Raw genomic sequence first — 23740 nt, forward strand, 5'->3', positions numbered from 1 at the left:
TCAAAATAAAGCTACTCACGGATTATTAGCTTGATAGTAATCAAGTGCAAAAATGGGCGATGGATCCTGGACTATATCGGCCAGCACATATAAATTTCTTGTTATGACAGCGTTAAGATGAATAATTGTTGATTTTCCTATCATATGCAGATAAGTCTGACATTGTCGTTTTAACACATTTTTAGCATAAACAAAGACAGCTTTGCGAGTAAAAATATTCACAGGATTTTTTATAAATATTTTTATAACTCCATTACGTTGTTAATGAGCATTGTGTTTATGATATTTTGATCGATAATGGCTTGTTTTATATAATTTCTAAAATTATACACAACCTCTCTGACCGTTTGTCTTAGAAGTGTGAATGATATCATTGAAGGAAAAATATACTGACTTGAATATGACCAGAATATTTCCCAAAATAGAATGATCGAGACTATTTTAGAAGTATAAATAGTCCATTTTACAATACCCACTCATAAATAAAAAACAATGGAAAGAATAAAATGTTTTTCGCTGATTCATAGAACTTCTGCTATTTCTGATATTGGAATAAATTAGTTATGTCTGAAAAACACTGAGGTTATACACACTTATAACTCCAAGTGGTATACTTACGCGAGAAGTGAGGATTTAAGTAGGTAGGTAGGTACTTTTATAGAGTACAAAATTGGTGACATTATATAAATTTCAAGCAACATTATAATGTTTTATTTCAAAACGATTTAAAACTGAGACATTTGTAACGATTTATTTAATAACTCAACTCAAGAATAAACTCTTAATCCTGTCTCTAATGTCTAATCTCAATACTGATCCTGCGCAATTTGATCGCTATAGTCTAATGTAACATATATCTGAATGCATTTCAGATTATGACATGGGTTTTAACCAACTGTCCATATTCCAATTTGTACTCTTCTTGGTTGATGAAACCGTGGAAATTAACAATTCAAGTCATGTTATATACATAAAACACTTCAGGAGCAGGTAGGTACACTCAGTATTAGTCGAACAAGGTCAGTACTCGAGGGTCCTATGCATAATCTACTGAATAAAATAGCAGCTGTTCTTGGCATTAGTGTTATGTTGTGGAACGGGAGTAGAAGTTCCCTTTTAATACCACTTTACAAGTCGACGAAATGACTTTTTTAAAACAACTTCCATATTTTATACGCGCCAACGTATTTACTCTGGAGAGTTATAGTCTCCAACCAACCAGCTGTATAACTTTGGGCTTCGTTTTAAAAATATTTAGACCCCGATATCATTCAGAGAAAAACAATTTTTCAAGCCTGTACATAAACTATGATGTTAAAATCATAAAACATACTTGAAATAATAAATTACGTGAGCCGAATTATTATAATTCTCTTCGCTTATTATTTATTATTTGGTTAAAATTTTCTATTCCTGAATGATCTTACTTAAAATCCTATTATACTCATTAAAATAATTCACAATGTAGCATAAATTGATAAAAACTCAATATGTAGCGCTTTACATAATAAAAACATTCCACGCTATCTAATGCTACTCAATATTTCACGTACCCACCTACCTACAATCGTGAAAGACGTTTGTTTATATAAAGTCATTAACATTTCTTACGTCAAAGCTAGTGTATCGACGCGAACAAAGCAAGCGTCAATAGTATTATTTCGGTCTCAGCCGTCATAGAGGTGCTTATTGAATTAACAAAACGCAAATGCACCATTATTCACGAACGTGCCCATTACACAATATCGACTATGTTGGTAATTAGCGCCGGCAATTATCTATTGGCCTAGAAAGGGATAACTGGAGCTCCTTAGTGCATTCATTTTAAATAATGTTTATACCGACTATGGATGTGAACTTATCCTTTTATGAAGTAATTAATTTAATTATACTACTAATTTATACTTATGTGTGTAATGAATTTCTCGTAAAAATTACTGACATCTGGATAAGATAATATGCAGTATTCTTTTATAGTCTGCATTAGCATTATACAGACTATTGATTCGGATACTAACTGAAAGAGAGAAACATCGCGGGTACATGCTGGTTGTTTTATAAATTAAACAAAAAAGGATACATATATCCTTAACATATATGACATATAAACATTTATATAACTTAGTTATGCGTACTATATTTTTTTATTAGGACCATAAAACTAGTTACAATTGCTCACAATATGTATATATCCAATAAACATTAAAATAATTCGGTACCTTAATTTTTTTACTAACAATTTTTAGTAACGAGTTAAATATATATACATTACCTCTTTATTATCTTTTATAATCGCAAGTAATCATCGTTAATTGATTATCTGTTCCAAGTTCCATCAAAATGAACCCATCAGCCTAATGGAAAAAGACAAAACCATTGTTATTTCGATCGTGACGTATTCTCATTCAATCAAGAATGGATCACAAAATTTACGACTCGTTTTATGCGATAATAAAATTCTTTCATAGCTATCTAAATAAGTATAAAGATGAAACAAACTTCTTGAAGCATCCATCATAATAACATAATATATAAATTTTTACCTAACCGAGCAATATTGAACGACCTAATTTATATACGTCACATTATAAACACTTGCACAAAATAAATATGTTCGTAGTCTTTTAACAATTATCTTATCTTTTCTCAATCACATTTACGTCAAAGCGCGCGATAGTGCTAATTACAGATGTACTCAAAGATAAATTTTGCCGAAGGTTCATTGTGGTACCTGCGTGAAAACAATAACAGCTAACTTCACTCAAGCACTATATTAAAGTAAATTTAATATAAAACTAAATTAACTATTTACACGATTGCTTAAACAGGTTTAAATACCGATTAAAATAATTGATGAAACATATTGATTAAAAACAACGCGCTGAATTTATGTCTAGCTTTTAATAATTTATCAATTAATTATAATTCGCCTGTATCACTAGCACATTTGTGTCGTGGTTTTACCACGAGCACTATAATTACATGAATATTACATGTTGGTACCTAGTATTTACACATAATAATCTCCAAGTAGGTTAAAAGCAATTACGTGATATTACCAAGCCATTTCGGATTGCCCAGGGAAGTATATTGATAAAAACATAATGAAATCGATAAGCACTGCTTACGTCACCGCCTCTAAATCATGCATCCCGCCCGCCGTACCCAACATTGCGAGCAGGGACATATTTATAGTGGAATATATAAATTCAATTCACAATTTGTACTGAATTAACTATCTAAAGTATTGATGCTATTACGAAACTGTCTCCATCCATTTTATTTTTTTCATTTAGGAAAGGTTTTTTCTAAGTAATTTGGAAAAATATGTATAAACTGTTTTTCTCAAACATAAAGGTAGGTACTTATATGATATAACAGAATATGATTTAATTATATAAGAAATGAATGTAGAATCTCCAGGTATATTTTTCTATTAGAAATTTATATTAACTTAGTTCTTACACAAACGCACTATAGTCACGCATTGATGATTACAATTAAAAAAAAAAAACGCCCTGAAGGAAATCAGTATTGTTAGTTCTCATTAAAACCAAGTCAGCAAAAAAGTACAAAATGAACATAACAAATATTTGTCTTGCGGTTTCTATTTAGCCAAAGTTTCTTACTACTTATCGCCCACAGTTAATCCCCAACTTGGCTTTGAAAGTTCAACGGAAAGCTCGTAATCCACGACGCCGGTTCATGAAACTCGAAAAATAGGAACAAACTCTATTATAGAACCGTATCACTCCACCTATTGACTATACTTTTGCGTTTTCCTTAAAACAATTACGATATTGCACTAGAAGTTTCTGGATTAATCTTATTACGCAGTTGGTTATAAAATTACAATGTTAAACACTTGTAAATACAAACAAGAGACGTCAGGGTGTGTTAATCTTGTACAGTTATGAAGACATCACGATGTCAATATTATTAAGTTGTAAGTTCAGATGTGGAGTTAAATGTTATCCAGTTAGATCATAGATTCAAACATAAAGTCGGATATTATACTAGCGGTGTGTTTAAAGCGTCATGGAAATCTTTATTTTTCATATTTAAGTAAAAACTCATTGAACCGATCTTTTGTCTCGTTTAGATAATCGCGTTAGACTTTAAATGTTTATTGATGTAAGAAAAAAAATACGTAATAAAAAGGTTGCCTTTTAACTAACATTTTTTTTAGAATATAGAGTATGCCTTTTAAAATAGCACAACGAAAAGCATTATAGAATAATATTATAAGAACATACCTTCGCTCATGAAGTACGGTATCCTAAACCTTCCAGACAGCACCCTGTCTCGTAAGGACTGCAGTGTGGAGCCGTCGAATGGCAGTGCCCCGCATACAAGCACATACAGCACCACCCCGAGACTCTGAAAATATATGTTACGTCACATTCTTATAAATAATCAAAACCAATTTATGTGTAATAAAAGTGAGATTTTTTTAAGGAATAGAATAAATCCCCAATATTCAAATCTATTTGGAGTGTAATACGTAATTGCTGTTAAAGGGTTTTCGATTTAACAATATGAATTTGCCCATCGAGAGATATTTTTAAATAAGAATTGGGGTAATTCTAAAATATTGTATTACAATTGATAAAAATATTATATATGTATACAATTTTATGAACCACCGTATTAAAGTAACAATATTATTCATGTGAAGGAATTAGTAGCTAATAATAAATTAATATTCGTTTTAAATGGGTTCCTATATGATATTATGAGGAAATGTCGGAGCTAATGTTTTTTCAATCAAAATTTTTCGTATGTTTTTGCACAGGTCATTGGAGTCGTCCAATGACCTGTGCAAGTCAAGATCATAAATATGTATAGTACAATCAACTAGCTATTTATTTTAGTTATAAAAAATAAGTGAACAGAGACGATATAAAAGACAACAGTCATATTTGCATTTTTTTTCTGGACGCATGCGTTATTCTTATTATTTGTGTGAGATAATAAAATTTACGTAAATGTAAGTATAATATTTCCCTCGCACCAACATATCATAGGATAAACGTCACAGAACAAATTTATGTAATGCAAAATGCGCCTCTGTACGTAAGACGTATTAAATCTCGAAAAAAATTATTGGTTCATTCCTGTTATTAATGCTTCATATAATTTAACCACTTCATCTGAAGGGAGTTATTTTTAGAACGTAGAAAGTTAAACCGAAATATGATATAATTAAGGTTGAGTTTAGACCGCTCTATTTAAAATTTCATACCATTTAATTAATCTGTTGTAGATTTAATCAATTCAAGATCAATTGAGATTGTTCATCAGCTTAGAGCCGTGTTAATCTCGAGTCTCGCGTGGGTGAGTAAACCATTACGCCTACCAGTAATTATTGAAAAACAAACTCGACTGCGCAAAAATTGAAAACTGTAGAATTTTACAGTTATAAAATCAATAATTTAACTAAACTTTATTTTTATACCGAGTGGGTATAATGCTAATGAAGCTCACCTTCTTTTTTATTATAAAGCAAACATTTTTTATAAGTAAGGCTGTAAATTTATATCAAAAGAAGAGCGCTAAGAAGTGCGATCCTCCTTGTCATTTATTGAAACGTCACATGTAACGAAATTTTAAAAACTATCGCTATGAAAATAACGCACTTACCCATATATCGATTTCAGGTCCCGTATACCTCTTGCCTTCGAACACTTCTGGCGCCGCGTACGGGGGCGATCCGCACCACGTAGCAAGGAGTTCCCCTTGCGCGTAATAGTTACTGAAGCCGAAATCTGCGATCTTTATGTTCATGTTCGCGTCCAGCAACAAATTCTCCGCCTAGATGGGAAAAGTTAGATTTAGTGGCCAAGTAAAGTTTCAAGGGTACAAAGGAGTTCGGATTAGGGTTTGCTATATATCACAGCAAACAGTTTCATTGTCCTTCGTAACCGTAGAACTGAGGTTTAACTATGTTCACAGTAATCAATAATTAAGTATGAGACACGGAGTCCTTTAGATCCTTTCTGTTTTGATTAAAATACTTGATTGTAGTTACCTTGATTCATGGAAAATGCACTGAATATCAGACGAAACAGGTCTGAACAATTTTAGTTTTGAGAGATCCCTGCAACTGTAATGTTGCTTACCCTGTTTGTTTAAGATACTGTATAACTTTTATTAGAAAGATCAAATTATTCACATAAGTACATGAATTTAAACAAAACGTGAATGTGCTCTTATTTCAAAATCAATATCAGACAGCAAGTTTCAGACATCGCGTCTATATTGCACTGAATGTCTTAATATCCGTTCCCCAGCTGGGCCAAGAAACAATGAAGGCATTGAATGGCGAAAAAGTTGTTTGTTCTTTTCAAAGTTACTTGTAAAATACTTCGATTTTCGTAGCACAAAAACTATTTACAAATATTGAAAACGGTAAAATCATTTTTAAATATAACGAGTAGGTACACAAAACTATAATTAATAATTATCTATTCACATTGTTGATACTTTTGAGATTTATGAGAAGATCCCTGGACGTATCCGATTGATAAAATTGTAATTAGGTGGACTTTTTCGTGAACAAACCTTAAGATCTCTATGTACTATCCGCCTCTCGTGACAATACTCCACCGCAGAGAGTATCTGCCAAAACTTTCGCCGGGCTGCCTGCTCCGCCATGCGCCCGTACCTCGCAATGTAATCTGCATTGAGAGTCCTTTTGCATTATTCCAACTCTACAATTACGCAACGGTCACAAAAGAATAAAATTTAAAAACTATTTTATTTAAAATCTTTTTTGTTTTTGGTGTTGTTAAATAACGACACTTTAAAATTATATATCTATATCACTACATAGTATAAAACAAAGTCGCTTTCTCTGTCTGTCTCTATGTCCCTATGTATACTTAATTACTAAACTTTAAAACTACAGGACGTATTTTGACGGGTTTTTTCTTTAATAGATACAGTGATTCAAGAGGAAGGCTTATATGTATATAACATCTATTAAACGGGCAAAAGCTATTACTTACATATATTACAAATGTAATTTGCTTTCCACAATGTGGACAATATAAGATACATTAACCTCCAAACTAACAAAGAGTTCTTTGCCCTAGTTAGTAGGTACCTAATCCTGTTACTCGCACTAGTTTGAAAGTATTATACCTCAATACTGTTAAATTCGTGAGTGGTACGGTACTTGTATCAGCTAATATCAACGAGATAATCCATACAAGTACATACATTTTATATAAGGTTTGTATTAATACTTCAGGTGAAGCTGACACAATACAAAGATGCGAAGATAACATATTTCCAACATTCATAAAAACAAAATTCACATCCGACAACGTAATATGACCAGTTCAAATACATTTGGCAATAGTAGTTATAATCAGATAATTGTGACCTCACGGGGCAATGTAATGAAATTGTGTTAAAATTCGTTTATTCGATGTCTTATTACATGAAGAGATTAACGAATTTTACATCGATAGTCGTTTAGTAAAACCATATTACATAACATGTACTTACTACTATTATTTTAATCTCCGATTATATTTTGCTTTCTTACTGGCTTCTTTCTATCTATCATCTATCTTCTACAACATGATATTCAAAGTAGTTTATATAAAATCAAATGCGTTAAAATTATTATAATCTAACGATATTTTATATATTCAATAGCCTAAGACGATGTGGTTTTTATACGAAAATAAGGAAAAAATACAGACGTGTTTGTAAGCAAGGATGACTTGACGATGAAATCCATTCAGTGTACGACAGACGTGGATAACAACTTTTTTATTTGACCCGTTCATTGTGACCGAGTATAATATCCAATATTATACTTCGACATTACTACGATAATAATTAATATTGTAAAAAATATAAATATTCATTATCATGTTGGCATTTTCCCGTATCGCTTTTTATATTATTAAACACTTTTAATCTTAATTAAAAAATATAAATCGTAAAAGCACGGGCCATTTAATGTTATTACTTATTAAACGTCACTACGACCTGCCAACAGACGCAGGTGCTAGAGAAAATTACTCATTCGTACTATACAGGTGCACTAACGGGTTTAATTTGTTAATATGTCAAGTATTTTTAAGACATTCTAAGTTATTAGCAAAAATATTGTTCAAATATTAAAAAGAAGTTGCATTTTCTAAAGCTTCAGTCGTGCTTTGTTGTTATAAACTACGCTCTGATGCGTATGGAATAATAAAAAATACATTAATGTAATTTCTTTGAGAGGAAGTAGATTAAAAAAGCAATCCGTAGCACAATGCATAACAGCAAAGGTCCCGCGATGTCAAATACAAAATATTCAAAGAGGTAGACCTGAATTCGCAGGAAGTCTATTTAAAGACCGTATCGAAATCTGCATAAACATGTTGAATACGAATAAGGTTTCAAAACGAGTTAACTTTACATTTTCAGGTCACTCCAAGTATAATTGAGAAGTAAAAGAGATGTAAGGGAGATATGGTTTTATAAAGATACGTATTGAACATCGCGAGAACTGGGTGCTATTGAAATATGAGTCATTCGTTATTTAATATTGTATTGATCGTAATTCTCATAGACATGTTATAACGGGTGTAGCTACTTAAATCGATTTACGAATTATATTGTAAATTATATAGGCTCGAGAAGAAAATATTACAAAGATTAATACGAAAGAAATCGTCTATATGTGAATACATTGAAGAAAATAAGCACACACATAATATGTATTTATCCAGAAAATTTTGAATAATGTCTCGTAAAATTTTCATGATAATTATATAACAAAAGACTAATTATTTTATTCACATTCTTATACTTTTTCTCGAAATCCTCGTCAAATACATACCCATTAAAACCAAGATAAGCAACAGCTGCGTAGCGAACATAATTATACAAATGTAGTATCACAGAGTATTGTTATCTGCATTTCATACAGAGGAGTTGCCATGGCTAAATATCTATAGGTTTGTTATATATTATAGGCTGTGTACGAAATTGCGTCTCCCCATCCCTCGGCTCTACAACCCCGGAGCAGTGACGTCATTACAAGCCTGCTTACGTCATACGCTAAACGGCCAAGAACTTAGGTCGGTGTTTTCTAAGCGATTTTGGAGCACGTTTTAGTTAATTGTGTTTTCTATTTTTAGCATAATGTTAGCTTTTTTAGTGAGTCACATGCACATTTTGATTTACTATTACGTACCACGAACTTTCAGGTGTTAATAACATCGAATTTTAAATTAATTACTACACCTAATAAAGTGTATTTATAGTTTAAATTTTTATAGTTATGTATATGTATAAATTTACAAGTACAAATATGTCAATATTGCGTAATACGTATTGGTAACGGAAGATTTTATCGCCTACATAGTAACTAAGGTTAAATTTTCAATGTTTTCAAACATACGCGGTGGGCGAAACAAGAAAATAAACACAACTATCAATGCCCCTACGCAACCTTCCGTATAAATATTTAATGTATGCGATCTACTCCTATAATTGAGAGCTGCGTACGAATTCAAAATAAGGTCTCCTAACTATACCAACAAGCATTATTTTCCTTTGTAAAACGTTTCCGACCTCGGAGCATTTGATAGAAAATAATAATAAGATTAATATGGCGCCCGAATAAAGGTTGATATTTTCGAAATATCCGATATGGGGCAATATAACGATCTGACAATGAATAACGGGCGTGTAACGAGGGTTGCTTTGTACCGGACAGCCAATTAATATTATCATTTCATAACCCGCCATGACTGTGGAGTGCGGAAAATGATAAAATTTAGCTTTTCTCGGAATAACGGGACCAGCGCGGGGTAATAATTAAAGTACTATTTCGTATTTAAATTAGGTGCTGATATATTTATGTAGAAGGACGAGTGGACATGTGTCACTGGAGATAAAATCGCCTACATGTTTATGCAATCATACCCATTCGATTCGAATATATCATAGCTACGAATATATATGATAGTAGCTATCACGCAAATAAAATAACATTTCACCTAGCATGCCTCTCTGGTAACCTATACCAGAGAGGCATTTACACATATGAACACCTGTTCATATGTGTAAATTTTAATCCAGATCGATTATTCACATGTAGTCTTTGCTAAACATGTATCAGAAAACTGAATTCAATTCCATAATAATGACTCACCAAAAATTTCTCCTTTGCTTGCGTATTCTGAAACAATGTAGATCATGTTCTTCGTTTCCATGACCTGCAAACAAATATTGAACAATATTACTCATACGTGAAATATAAATAGTTGCAGCTCGTCCAATAACAACTCTAATTATGTTAGTTAAATAATTAACGTTCTGGTGGTTATGCAATTAGTAGTTTAGGTATATAAACGCGATTATGTGAAATAACCTTACGATGTAGGTCTGGAATATGTTATTATGGCATTGTTAAGTGTAGAATGTATACATAGGTATTATCTGATATATTGTATAAACTCAAAAATACGAAATCGTCAAAATGTCTAGACACTTATCTCATATGTTTGTATTATTGTCAATGTTAATACAACTGGTACCTACTGTTTGAAAAACTGTCGAAATTGCACAATTGAAAATTTCAATATTAAGCATTCAAACGTCTTGTACAACCATAGTTATTTAAAGATTCTTTGTTATATTCACTATTTTAATCAATCCCTTTTTGTGCTATTAACATTCCGTTCGATTTAAAAAGAGCATATTTAAAAAAATCTAAATATTTTTAAAGCCTATATGTACAATGCCTACAATGTATTTTTATAAACACAAGTAGTTCTTGTTTTGTGATTATAAATGAAATAATCACACACATTTAACGTATCCTTTAACATTATTATAACGAAGATAAAGTTATCTCATTTAAGCTATATAAATAACTTAATTCTCGCTGAAGTTCCTGTTATAGAAGAAATAAAGCAGAAATCTCTAAAATTTGTTCAGAAGCAAAGTGCCGTGAAAGGTTTTAACTTGTACCGCAGTTTCTGATCCAATTAGAAAAGTAATTTGAACTTGCGGATGAAGCACTTAAGTAAATGAGATAAAATAGAAAACAAAATAGTGAAACGAAAAATGAATTGCTTTCACAACATTTTCAGATTTTTTTTTTTTAATTATCATATAATCATAAATTTCATTTCAGCAAGTGAAATTTTTAGTAAGTCAAACTAAAATCATGTGAATAAAGCATTTCCTACACTGAAATTTAATGTGTTCCTAAGGTCGCGCCCATGAACTGGTGGACGCGTTAACTAAAAACAACTATAAATATAAAATGAATCAGCGTCTACGTTTCCGACATCGGAACGTTACTGTGCAGTGCTGAGATATAAGGAGTAAACGCTATGTATGTAGGTAAGGATTTATATCATGGAAATGATTATCATTTTTACTCTCAATTAATTTCATTTATTACACACTGACATATATATACATATATATATATATATAATATATTATGACAACTGCTAAATATACTTTAAAAAATTATTGTTCATAGTATATACTTACTAGCCGTTCATATCCACAAATGATTTTGTATTAACGTGAAGTGGTATAATCTACGAAGCATTATTTCCGATATAACGTAGTATCTATTTAGTAATCTGTGGTATAACACAGAAAGTCTCTTAGAAGGAGGCATATCACTTTGTGGTTTTATAAATCGAAACGGCTGTGGGTAATAAATATACCTAATATTATGTTTAAACTACCTGAATGGTAAATGAGATATCATGTTAATGTAATCCGAGTTGTGGAAGCAGAATTTTCGATCACATTTGCATTACACATTAGGTTATTTCAATATGAATGTCCTCTATACGATAATTAAAATATCCTTTGCAGCTTCATTCTAACCGAATCCACAAACAAACAATTAGCTATATTTAACTCGCACGTGTCTGTCGCGTGAAAGTTGGAAGACTTGGCGTGAACTGTCTGTATCTGTACGCGATGCATTATGCTATGAATACACGTGTTGGTTGCACAACCCCATTTCTAACGATGGAAGTGGATGGACAGGATTATCAACAATGTACGCGTCAAGGTATTGTACTATTTTTTTATTCGGCGGGCGTACCAGTATGTTTATATGCCTATAGAGTATCTTCTATCTAAGCATGAAGATAATTTCGAAAATTTGATTTATAGAAATTTTATCTCCTTCTACAGAAGCGAGGCAGATAGATTATTTATTTTAATAATTATATAATAATCCATTTTTATCTTTATATTTTTTTAGTTATTCTTTAACTTTAATATTTGTACGGAACCCTTAGTGTCGCGAATACGACGTGCACTTGACATTTAAGAAAATCCCCTAATCCTAGCAATGATAAACAACCATAAATTGTTGAAATCCTCAGTTGATTTATCTGTCTATCAGAATATATGACACATAGGCGATAGCAACAACATCGTCACAATATCGACGTAGTCACAAGAAATAAAATACACTTATTTGACAGCTTTGACAATTGTTTTAACAAGCGTATAAAGTCGAAAATATACGTATAATATTGTAACAAAAACGACGGATCGCATGTTCAACATTTCCTATTACATAACTATATCCAAGTTCTTCATTTAACAAGTGCAAATAAATCATTCGCATACCTATATGTTATATAAATAACAATATGAATGATTGTGACGATATTTATTAGCGTGCAAATACGACAAAGCGCACTATCGGAATAATTTATTGCCGTGTACATTTTGAAAGGAAAATTTCGACAGTAATTAGGTATTTTTTGTTCTGGCACAAGCGTTAATGTATTCTAGTCGTCACTCTTTGCCGAGTTGAGAGCGCCCGACCAAAATAATGAGGTGCTTCACGTTGCCTTAATTTACGCGCCATACTAACAACCTTATTAGCCTTAATAACGCAATTAAAAACTTATTACACAAGTTACATATATATATTGAATATCTATATTGCATTGATATTATGATTTGTCAATTCAAAAGTGAACCTATATGTTATTACTTTGTATTCAAGACCGAATCGGTTTATTTATGAGATGAGCATATTATCGCCAAAACAAAACAGGATCACAGTACAAACAAAACATTACCTTGACAGGTTGAAATTGTGATTTTCCTATCGTGCATAACTGCAAAGCACGCGAGCACAAGCGGACATATATAATAGTTAAACATGGAATAAATATACATATATTTTACAAAAAAATCTGGTAACAAAATCACTGTACCCCAATATTAGCTATCCTAACCCTTATAATGGCTGCCAAGAAGATATAACACACATACTTGATACTGCCCTTGAATGCCTTTTTATATTTTATTATGTTAAAGTAACGCACTTTGATATAAAATAGTGCGTATATTTTCGATTCATGGAATCTATTTATTGAATGCGAATACGATAAGTAGCAATAAGTAGACGTAAATGCAAGTACACGAGTAAAGTTAAGTATATAAATATTTTATACGTTCAATTACTCTAAGCGGTAGGTATGTTCGTCTCTTTAAAACCATTGCATGGTCATGTAAAAAGTAAAAAATGCCACTCCTTTTGACTCAATAGAGTCAATGCCCTAAATTCTAAAAGTATCTTTGAATATGACAAACAAATTCGTACATTTTTACCACATCTTATCCGATATACGAATCTTGAATATCTTTGCACGGAAATATCAGCACTACGTCACTATAGGTAAGTACCAAATAGCATTGAATATCTCAGCAACAATAATCAGTACAGCGATGGAACGTCACGCGTTCATTACCTACTTATTGTATGTTATAATGTTATACAAATAGCGCCATATATAATACCCGATGTTAAATTAACAGTGATCACGTTCTAACGACGATTTCACGTGACATTTACTGAGTACATTAGCCACTTATGCATGAATACTGCACTAAAGCTTAACGGTAAACGCCATTGTTCTGTTTCACATGGCAATTTGTCGCATTATCTGTGGTAACCAGCGGGAAAATAAAATTGAGGCAGTTAGGTTCATTAAGAATAGAATGTAAAATTTTGTACTAGTAGTTTTTCACATAGGATGATGATAAAGCATTAAAAATTAAATACCATAAATCTAAATCTAGAATTTAAGATGATAAAGTAATCTAGCATGTCAACCACGCGTATTTATTATCACAATCAATTTTACCAAAATATATATACATATTTATTTATTTATTGCATCATATTACAAAATACAGGCCATGGCAAACAATGTTATAATTTTAAAACTAAAAGCATACATTTAATTGAGCAAATAACGAATAACAATATGAATCATTTATTATAATAATAATTTAATTTCTAAAGTCAATTGTATTTTGTTTTTAATTGTCACTAAATTAATTTATCATTGCGTTAGATAGTTAATTAAATATATTTTATAGATTAAATCATATTTCAGCATAATTAATATGTTACTTATAAATAGTATATCGAAATAATAATATAAAAAAACCAGACAAAACAAAATTTGTCTTGCTGTAATATTATAATGATTTTATACGTGGAAGTCGAGCATGCTTCGACATAATATAACACCGGCGTAAATTAGTTGCAAGCTACTGCGTTTCGTACGGTAAGTGAGGGAGCCGGAGGCCCGTTTCCTTTTCTTTCCTGTCGTCAATCCTTTACTTATCCCTTTCCCCTTATAAGCGGGCAGCGAATCCGCGGAGGCTCTAACTCTGCGAATGTTCATGGGCGGTGGTGATCGCTCACCATTAGACGAAACACCAGCTAACTGAGCTGCCTGCTGTGAGCTTATGAAATGAGAAACAAGGTTTAATTTTACCTGGTAAAGCTTAATAATATGTGGGTGATCCAGCCTCTTCATAATGTCAACTTCTCTGTACACCTTCTGAAGATTACTGGCATCTAATTGCGATTTATCTATTATCTTAATTGCTACCTGTAACAAAGATAATGTAAAATTAACTTTTATAATACATAATTTAACACGCTATTAAACATTCACGTAACATTTATTATGTGTACCACCGCATAATGAATTTTGTATTGAGGAAATTATTTAATTGCAAGTAATTATGTTTAAATGAACCCGATGCAGTGGTTAAATAGTGAATCGCTACAAATTAAGAATAAGGAATAGGGCAAAAATTTAATACAATGTTAATTGTTGTGCGTTTTATTCCCGCGTTTATCATACGTTAAACTTTGATATGTTTAATTAACCGTTCATAAACCAGATGTAAACATACATGTTACATACAGACCCGAGCTTCGTCTCGTTTGGGAACATTCGTAATTAGTTTAGATAACAGTTAATTTGTTTACGAATAAACCACACGGTTTCCGTGTATGTTGACTTCTGTGCTGCTATAGAATTATATTATCTGTGACTTGGCTTAAATAGCGTATTGCTTTTGATGAATGAATTATTTTTGATTATTGATTCACAAACATGTGATATGTTTTATATATGGGTATATATAGTACAGAGAAATTAACAATTTTATTGTTTGGGAGTGATCTATCGCTATCTATCAAGCGGAACCATAAAATATACTTTTCTTGGCATGTCTTTGTCCTCGTATACATACGATGTGAAACAGTTCTGCCAAAAAATTGATGCACAAAGCACTTTTCAATTTGTATCCGTATAAGATTGCAATTTAAAAAATCGATTACATATAATCCACCATTTGATCTATGTAATTTGATTTTTATCTCGAACGGAAGAATACAGTTATTCGGTGATTTGCCTTTTCCATACAAACGTGCTGACGTCAGCCGAGCGTCACTCCGGCACATTGAGCCAATTGACGTGATTGAAGCCGACCTCTCGCACACTCAATAAAAGTTAAATAAAAAAGAAAGCTGCAAACTGTTATTCATATTTTTATTAATAAATGCTTTTATTCTTCAAATGGTCAAAACGAATTGTTATTGTTCATATTATTTGTGTTTTATTATTAATATAGCATCAAGTTTTTAGTAAGTAACGAATATCATCCAAAAATTAGAAACAATATCTTATTATGGTACATAAACTTTATCACATTCTCCACACACTTTATAACAAAATAAAAAAAATAATGTTGGTCAAGGATTCCTACTTAAATACTCTGATAACTTGATTAACTGACGCCTTTTACACAATCGCAGGTATTTTAATAGAACATTCATACACACCATTCAAGTTTCCACGCCTACTACTTACACAATTTCTACATCTTGTGATCATTAATGCATGAGAAACGTGTGCGAAACCACAGAAGGAATCCAGCATAAGTATTCGTTTCTACTTTTTGTACGTGGCTTCACTTTCTTTACCGATTTAATAGAGCTGAAAAATAGTAAATTAAATGAAGAACCTGAAGACGTTATACATACTCTTGTATATAACTAGCGTCACGTTTGTGTACACGTTCAATGGATGTAGAAAGAATTTCATGTCTTTATTACAACAGTAGTCTACAATATGTTCTGGTCTGTCTATTTTTGAAATAAGTTACAACCAATGCTCGCGGTGTTTTTGGGCGCTTACAAATGCCAGATTCTATGTCAACATATACATTTATGCGCATAATTAGTGAAGCATTTTATCACACCTTTATATTATTACTGAGAACTGAACCCCAAACACATGAAATACCTAAAAATATAGCGCAAATTTAGCGATCTATTTTCCTGTAGCAATATACGAATTCCAGTAGAGCTACAGCTTAAAGAAAATTTGTACTGATATCAAAATAATTACAAAAGACTAAGCAGTACTCAGTATCCCTTCGATCCGTTTGATTATAGATTACACTAAAACACTGATATACCTAATTGTAGTAATGTTGATAGAACTGTCGGTCAGAAGCTCCGACATTGACCCCATTGTCTCGATAGCATCATTACGCACGAATCCTACGTCATTGGGACTAATCATATCTGTATATAAAATACCCTCATATATAAAACAAACAGTCACAGTGCGTGTGTACCAGCCTGTTATACATGTTTGATATAACATCTCATACTATCGTTCGCTAAAGATAAAAGAAAGGCCAATTTCACAACATACGATTTACAGATTATAAACGCAGAATATTCTGGCTAGTGTTAGTGTTAACCAGAATTTTAGCATAAGGCTTAAGGCTTACACAGAGTCGAAGCGAAAAATATAACGTATGTGTGAACTTTATGTCGTCCGATATAATCAATATCGTAATATTATGTATTCTATGGGAGAATAAAAATGAACGCGCAGTATTTTAGATTGCGCAGTGAGCACTCGTAAAACACCCTTATTCAATGGAGCATACATTTTTGTGGATTCATGTTTGGGGTTATCAAATTATCAATGTTTCTAAAATGAAAACTATGTACCTAATTTTTATAACGTATTAAAAATAGTTTTTGCATTATATATACTTAACAGGCTAAAATATTATTTATCTTGTTATATCTCGATGTGCTTATAAGTTAAAAAAAAACATTAAATACACAACAATAAATAATACAAGAACGCATTATCATACAAATACTCATAAGTTACTTAACATGTAAATTTATACTTAAAATGATTATTTTATAAAACTATTACAACATGTTTTGAATGTATAACACAAAAAATATGTATAAATTAAACAAAACAAAACGTTTATTTATTTAAATTTAGGGGAAATTATTCCATAACAAACAGATACATAAACGAATATTTTCATGCTCAAGTAAGAATAGCTTTTCGGTATAAAGTTGAGAAAATCTTTTTGTTAAACAAAAAATATCATGTAAGTAGGTAGTAGATTAAAAAAAAAGGATTACGAATCACTATCATATATCCTCAAGACTTCATTATAATTTATAAGATAGCAGGTGGTGAATTGCGATTTGCCATTATGTAAATTACCCGACTAAGCTTAACTGGCTCGACCTTATTGCTTACACACTGTTAATATATATGAAGGGTAATTCGTGACGAAGGTACATAATTTTTTTAATGCACTGGCTGCCAGTCAGTGGGTCAATAACCTAATGTTATTGAACCGCCTAGAGGAGGCACACCGTGTAGGTAAAGCACGCCAGAGCGGGATGGTAGAGGCAACAGCTATAAACTAAATCTGACCTTTGAATATACTACATACATATATAATTTAATAATACAGATATAAAACAAAATATCTCAATATAAACTTTATAAGCTCTTGGCGCGCATCCAAATGAAATGTCGTTCGTTCTTTTTTAGATATTTTATAAATAAAATCACGTCAAAATAAATATATATCACATCGACGCAAATAAAACTTAGAAGCACCAACAAATGTATAATTAAGATTAAGGGAGATAAGACTGAGATAATAAAGAATAATAAAAATTCTAATATAGCTATAATCACGCCGACATAATAAAGTTATCCAAAATTAAACCAAATCTATGTCAATTCTAATCGATAAAGGCTTTAATGCCTTCTAAATTTTATAAAGGCATTATTATTATAAGGTTTAAATTAAGAATCAATATGAGTCAATTTCAATAAAGCTCATATTCAAGAAGCACATAATAACAATATTGTAAAGGTAAGGGGCAAAAGATAAGAAATAGCATTTACGTCTGTGTGTCAGAGTATGTTTTACGATAAAACTATAGTAGAGTTCAATAGTTTGGGCTTTCAATAAGGTAAACCCAATTCCATCATCCTTCCTTTTTACGAAACTCAAAAAAAACAAGGAGGTTTTCAAAGACTGCATTTTTGTGTTTGATACATAATAACTTGTATTGATATGGAGTTTAGCTTTTTGTTGAAAAATAATTATTACACAATCAATAAACCTTAAAATGGTTATTACTGAGAATCATATTCGTTTTAGTATAAAATTTCATTCTACCTTTGTTAGATTTTGTGAAGGATTTTGTACCATTTTAAGGATAATTATATATATATTTATATGTCCGTTTTTAGTTACAACGCATTATCCCATAACTCTACCATATATGTCCCATATGGCATTCGCTTGCCCTTTGCATACAACGTGGTCATTTGGCAAATCATACCTAAACATTCACGGTAACAGAAAATATCCACCTCTGACGCACATAATACTATTGACGTTGCCCTTTAACATTAAGTGTGTAATAATGTGATTAATTGTTCGTTGATAATATTATATTATCATCACTTTCCTAATCAGCCATGTTCCCAATACCTAACGTATCAGTTAGATCTATTTCACAGGATTTAAGTACGACTTCGCGTTGTAGGAAGTTTTCAATAAACTAACGTAGCATCAAGGATGAATAGGTTTTTTTTAGGTTACCCACATTTGCAATAGGTTCGAATGACGCATAGAAAGACCTCTTAGCATTCTTTGTTTTCATGCATCTTGGTATAAGCTCAGTGTGCCAATTACTTTTTTCACATATGACTTGTTTTGAAAATGCAATAACATTATACGCTGCATTTTCAGTTCGCTATAAAAATTTCCTTAGATTTAAGTAATAGGCAAAGTTTGAGATTAATTATTTCCTCGAAACGAAATTTCAGAGAATTTATAAACTTTGAGTTAACTAATTAAGCAGATGTAGTAAAAGTTCAAATTCAGACTCAATTGTCATTCTGACAAACTTCTACAGCGCAACATTTTTCATAATCATAACATTTTATTGTTCGTACTTTTGTTTTTCAATTTATATAAGTTTTGAGTTTTTACAGGTCCGGCTACCACCTTTGTACGTAACTAATCCTTGCAAGTTCGATAAATGTTAAACAAATATTCATGCACGATAAGTGCCAGTTAAACATCTTAAAACCAAACATACTGGAACGATAGACGTTTGCGTCATTGCTTATCTTATAATTGTAATAAGCCGTAAGACAATGTATTATAGTATTGACGTACCGTTGGATTATCAAACGAATGGAACTAAATCTGTTTATGACGACACGTTAAATGATTTTCAAAGGCGATAATTACTTGTTCTGTGTAGATTTAAGCGGATCCATTTATAGTTATAAATTTCGGGAAATCCCAACGAGATTGATTAACATTGTGCGTGCATCAAAATGTTCATAACAATGGTATCTTAGTGGGATCAAGTACTTCAAACGAGGCGCTAGATAGTTATTTATGTTGTTTGAGTATGAACAAATAGAGTTTCTTTCTTTACGTGTAAATAAAAAGTATAGAATCATAGAATTTTGACATATTTGTCTATTTAACGGTTATATATGTATGCACAACAGTATATCAATACACGAATAGCCTAAAGGATACACTAGAAGTCAAAGGACTACTTTAGTTCGGAGGACATCCAACCCTGGGTCAAACTCACAGTGATCAACAAGTCTAGACGACGATCAATAGGATGGTGCGAGTAAGACGGAAAATGTGCGAGAGAGGAGGACGAAGCCCCATCTCCCTAACATTACTTGACTTGAGATTGTGGCATACGTTGCATTTTTATTTGATACTGTCATGTTTGTGATCAATCTGATCTAGATCATCTCGTCACATCGTAATTTATAAGTGTTTCACTCTCATAAATTAAAGTTATATAATATAATTCATATATAGGCCGATCTGTATTTTAGATCCATTAAAGATTATTTAAGTCTTTCAATATATATTCTTCAATTAACTTCCAAACGAATAAAAGAAACTTCAAAGAACTTCCATAAAATTAACTTAAATAAATTACAACAAATAGTTCCTAGTTGTAATACAATAATCATCAATTTAAATCCATGAAACGATTATAGGTGTAATTATTAATTACTATCCGCAGTCTGAACATACTGAAGAAAATGTATCTATATGAAAAATTCATCTAAATAATCCTGTTCAAGAAAAACGCAATCTGCGTTGCTGAAGGTACTCTATACTTAACGGCGTAGTACGTAACGCGGGGGAAAGCGTAGTGCCCTCCATTCTAGTGCCCCCACCCCTCAGGCGTAGACAACTTTTCAGTAATACCTACATACTACGCCCTGAATTCAATTTGCTAGTTACTGTCAGTGCAACGTACACAGGTTTTACATTTACGCTTTTATGAAGCTGAATTTTATTTCGAATAATTTTTTTAGACGCATTCATTTACAATTCTGCCTTCAGCCATCCCATTTAAATTTATGAAAAGAATTATTTTCACGATATCGTTTTAACTTGGAGAAAGAAAATTATTAAACGTCAAATTATGCTTTTTGGCTTGTATGACAATGTGGTTTTAGCAATTATTATGAAAAATAAAATGGTAATGATAAATATTATTTTTTGATAGATACAGTGGCCAAATATATATTTTGGTGGCAGACTTTTCACTCCACGTCATGGCTGAATTGTAATTAATAAAACTGTAATTTAGTTCAGATTATTTATACGACACAACTTTCTACATGTGAAGATCTCTGTACTAAAATAATATCAGTAAGGTAAATGACAAGTTGTTTTTGTATTTTTTCTCTGAACTTTGTACTTGTACCTACTTATTTATGTCACAGATAGTATAAAAAAAACATATTATAGAGATGTGAATAAAAGCGACCAGTGCATTGTTATCGACCGATAAATAATATAGTACTGAAGTGTGTATAAACATAGGTTTCGTCATAAAATTCCGTCTCGAGTTTATCTTTTCATTTCTTATTTTCTGTTTATTTCAGCTTAGCAACAGTTAAACATACGTATATTTCAAAAATCGAGATTTATTTATATACGTGTTGTGTTATCAAATACGAGTTTAGTTTATACGCAGATTTTGCATAAATACATTTATTAAATCTTTAATTAAATACTTGTGAAGTTAAACATGTAGTGCGACTACCATAAACACGATTATGTCCCATATATGCCATCATGGGTGTAACGTAGCTTAGGGGGTAAACCCATCCGCAATGTTAATATCGGGCTTTATTATCTAAGCTTTTTTTATTTATTTCACCGGACTCCCACACAGGACTCCCACAATTCCTTGCCTTTCTCTGTATCTTTTTTTTCATAAGAATTATAATAACAGGTTGGTTAAAATTCTAATTAACTAACGCCTTATTCAAAATGTTTATGTATATATGTGTATATATTATTCAAACGTTTATGTATGTATGTGTATATATTGGAAAACTTTTTTCTTCACGTAAAAGCGGGCAACTGAACTGGTGGATCGCCAAATGGTATAACTATTATCGCCCAAAATAATTTGAAATTTGAATCTCTAGATAAGATCAAAAAACTTATGCTAACATCTAAATTATCAATAGATGTTCCAATATCACTATTATTGAGTGTCATTAACTCCATATTCCAAGATAAGGTAAAACACCTAAACCTTAATAACAAATTTAAAAAGCTGTGGAGGGTGACCCCCAGACAGGCACAGATAAGATGTACTTCTGACGCAGTGCTCCAAAATAGATAACACGTTTGCGTCAAGCGCACATTTTTAAGCTCTCCAGTGTAAACGAAACGCGTGCTATAGCACGAAATGGTTTCCTGGCAATTTATTCACGGAACCTAAGTATATCAGCGCATCACGCAACGCGCACATGATTACTTTCTTAACGTTTTTAATAAAAATAATCGAGTTGCATTGCGCTGATAGCGTGTGATCAATGTTAACTATTTAGCAAAAGCAATTTACATAGCGCTTAATGAGATCGTGATGAAGATACATCGATCAAACGAGAGAAATTTTGTCTAAAATACACTTTCGACGGTATAAATGTAATAACCATTTAAACTAGTAAATACTGGTAATCCTACTAATATTATAAATGCAAAAGTTTGTAAAGATGTGTGTTTGTTGCTCTTTCACACAAATCCTACTGAACCGATTGCAAAGAAATTTGGTATGTACATAGCTGGATAATTGGAATAACATATGGGCAACTTTTTATCCCGATTTTCCTACGGGATACGGACTTACGCGGGTGAAACCGTGGGGCGCAGCTAGTTATAATTTTGAGAAATTTGTACTAACACAAAGCCACTACAATTGAAAATAGATACGTGGGTAATTTTAGTAGATATTAACTGTGAATTTCCGATTACGTTGTTGACTTTATTATTTTCAACAAATGACATGTCATTGAGTTAAACGTTTTCAAAATAGCCGGAGGGAAGTTCACCATTATCTATATTACAACACACGTATTTGTTGAACATCGGCCATCACCTTGGCGCTAATGGTTAACACGGAAAAAAAGCCAAATAATAAAAACAAAGAGGTGCGTGCATCCAAACGCAAGGTCGATGCCGTGGTATTTCTGGACGCGGCAGCGATTGCGACCTCAGCCAACTGTGAACTGACTATGGTGAATAGCTGATTGATGATTATGTAGCCCGAAATATTTCGCAGGTGGTATCATTAACCAGTTGTGACAAATTACTCGATGGTGACAATTATTCAAAATTTAAATTCAATATTGTATTAACTGAACTCAGATATTTATACGCAGATAATATGATAAAACATATACATACTGCATAAACATATATACTATTTAAATTGTACCTATGAAAAAAAACATATATAATATAAGCGATACGTAGAGCATGATACAGCTGATAGCCCCTCAACGACAGATCTTTGAATTCCGCCTTCTAAAAATCATTCCTTCTATCCTTGACCATATTAGCATACGATCAAGGTTTTGTTGTTTGTACCACAGTCCACATGCTATCATAAAGTACCTACATATCGTCATATCGGGACTATCTACGGAAAGTGCTATACTTTGTCTTAAGCAAACTGTCCAATACTATACTAGTAGGAGAACCCCGGTGT

At 31.8% G+C, this 23740-nt stretch overlaps 1 protein-coding gene across 1 annotated transcript in view; it reads right to left on the bottom strand.

The window, feature by feature from the left end:
- Nucleotides 1-23740, bottom strand: part of LOC119832764 (serine/threonine-protein kinase SIK2) — a 39982-nt gene that overhangs the window by 10927 nt on the left and 5315 nt on the right. The window contains exons 2-6 of the mRNA XM_038356505.1: nucleotides 14805-14921; nucleotides 10169-10232; nucleotides 6565-6680; nucleotides 5644-5814; nucleotides 4257-4380 (exon numbers count right to left, since the gene is read on the bottom strand). Coding sequence (XP_038212433.1) covers nucleotides 4257-4380; nucleotides 5644-5814; nucleotides 6565-6680; nucleotides 10169-10232; nucleotides 14805-14921 — 592 coding nt within the window. The remainder of the gene's footprint in view (nucleotides 1-4256; nucleotides 4381-5643; nucleotides 5815-6564; nucleotides 6681-10168; nucleotides 10233-14804; nucleotides 14922-23740) is intronic.

Source organism: Zerene cesonia, chromosome 16 (genome assembly GCF_012273895.1).
Source record: "Zerene cesonia ecotype Mississippi chromosome 16, Zerene_cesonia_1.1, whole genome shotgun sequence".
NCBI classification, from domain to species: Eukaryota; Metazoa; Arthropoda; class Insecta; order Lepidoptera; family Pieridae; genus Zerene; species Zerene cesonia.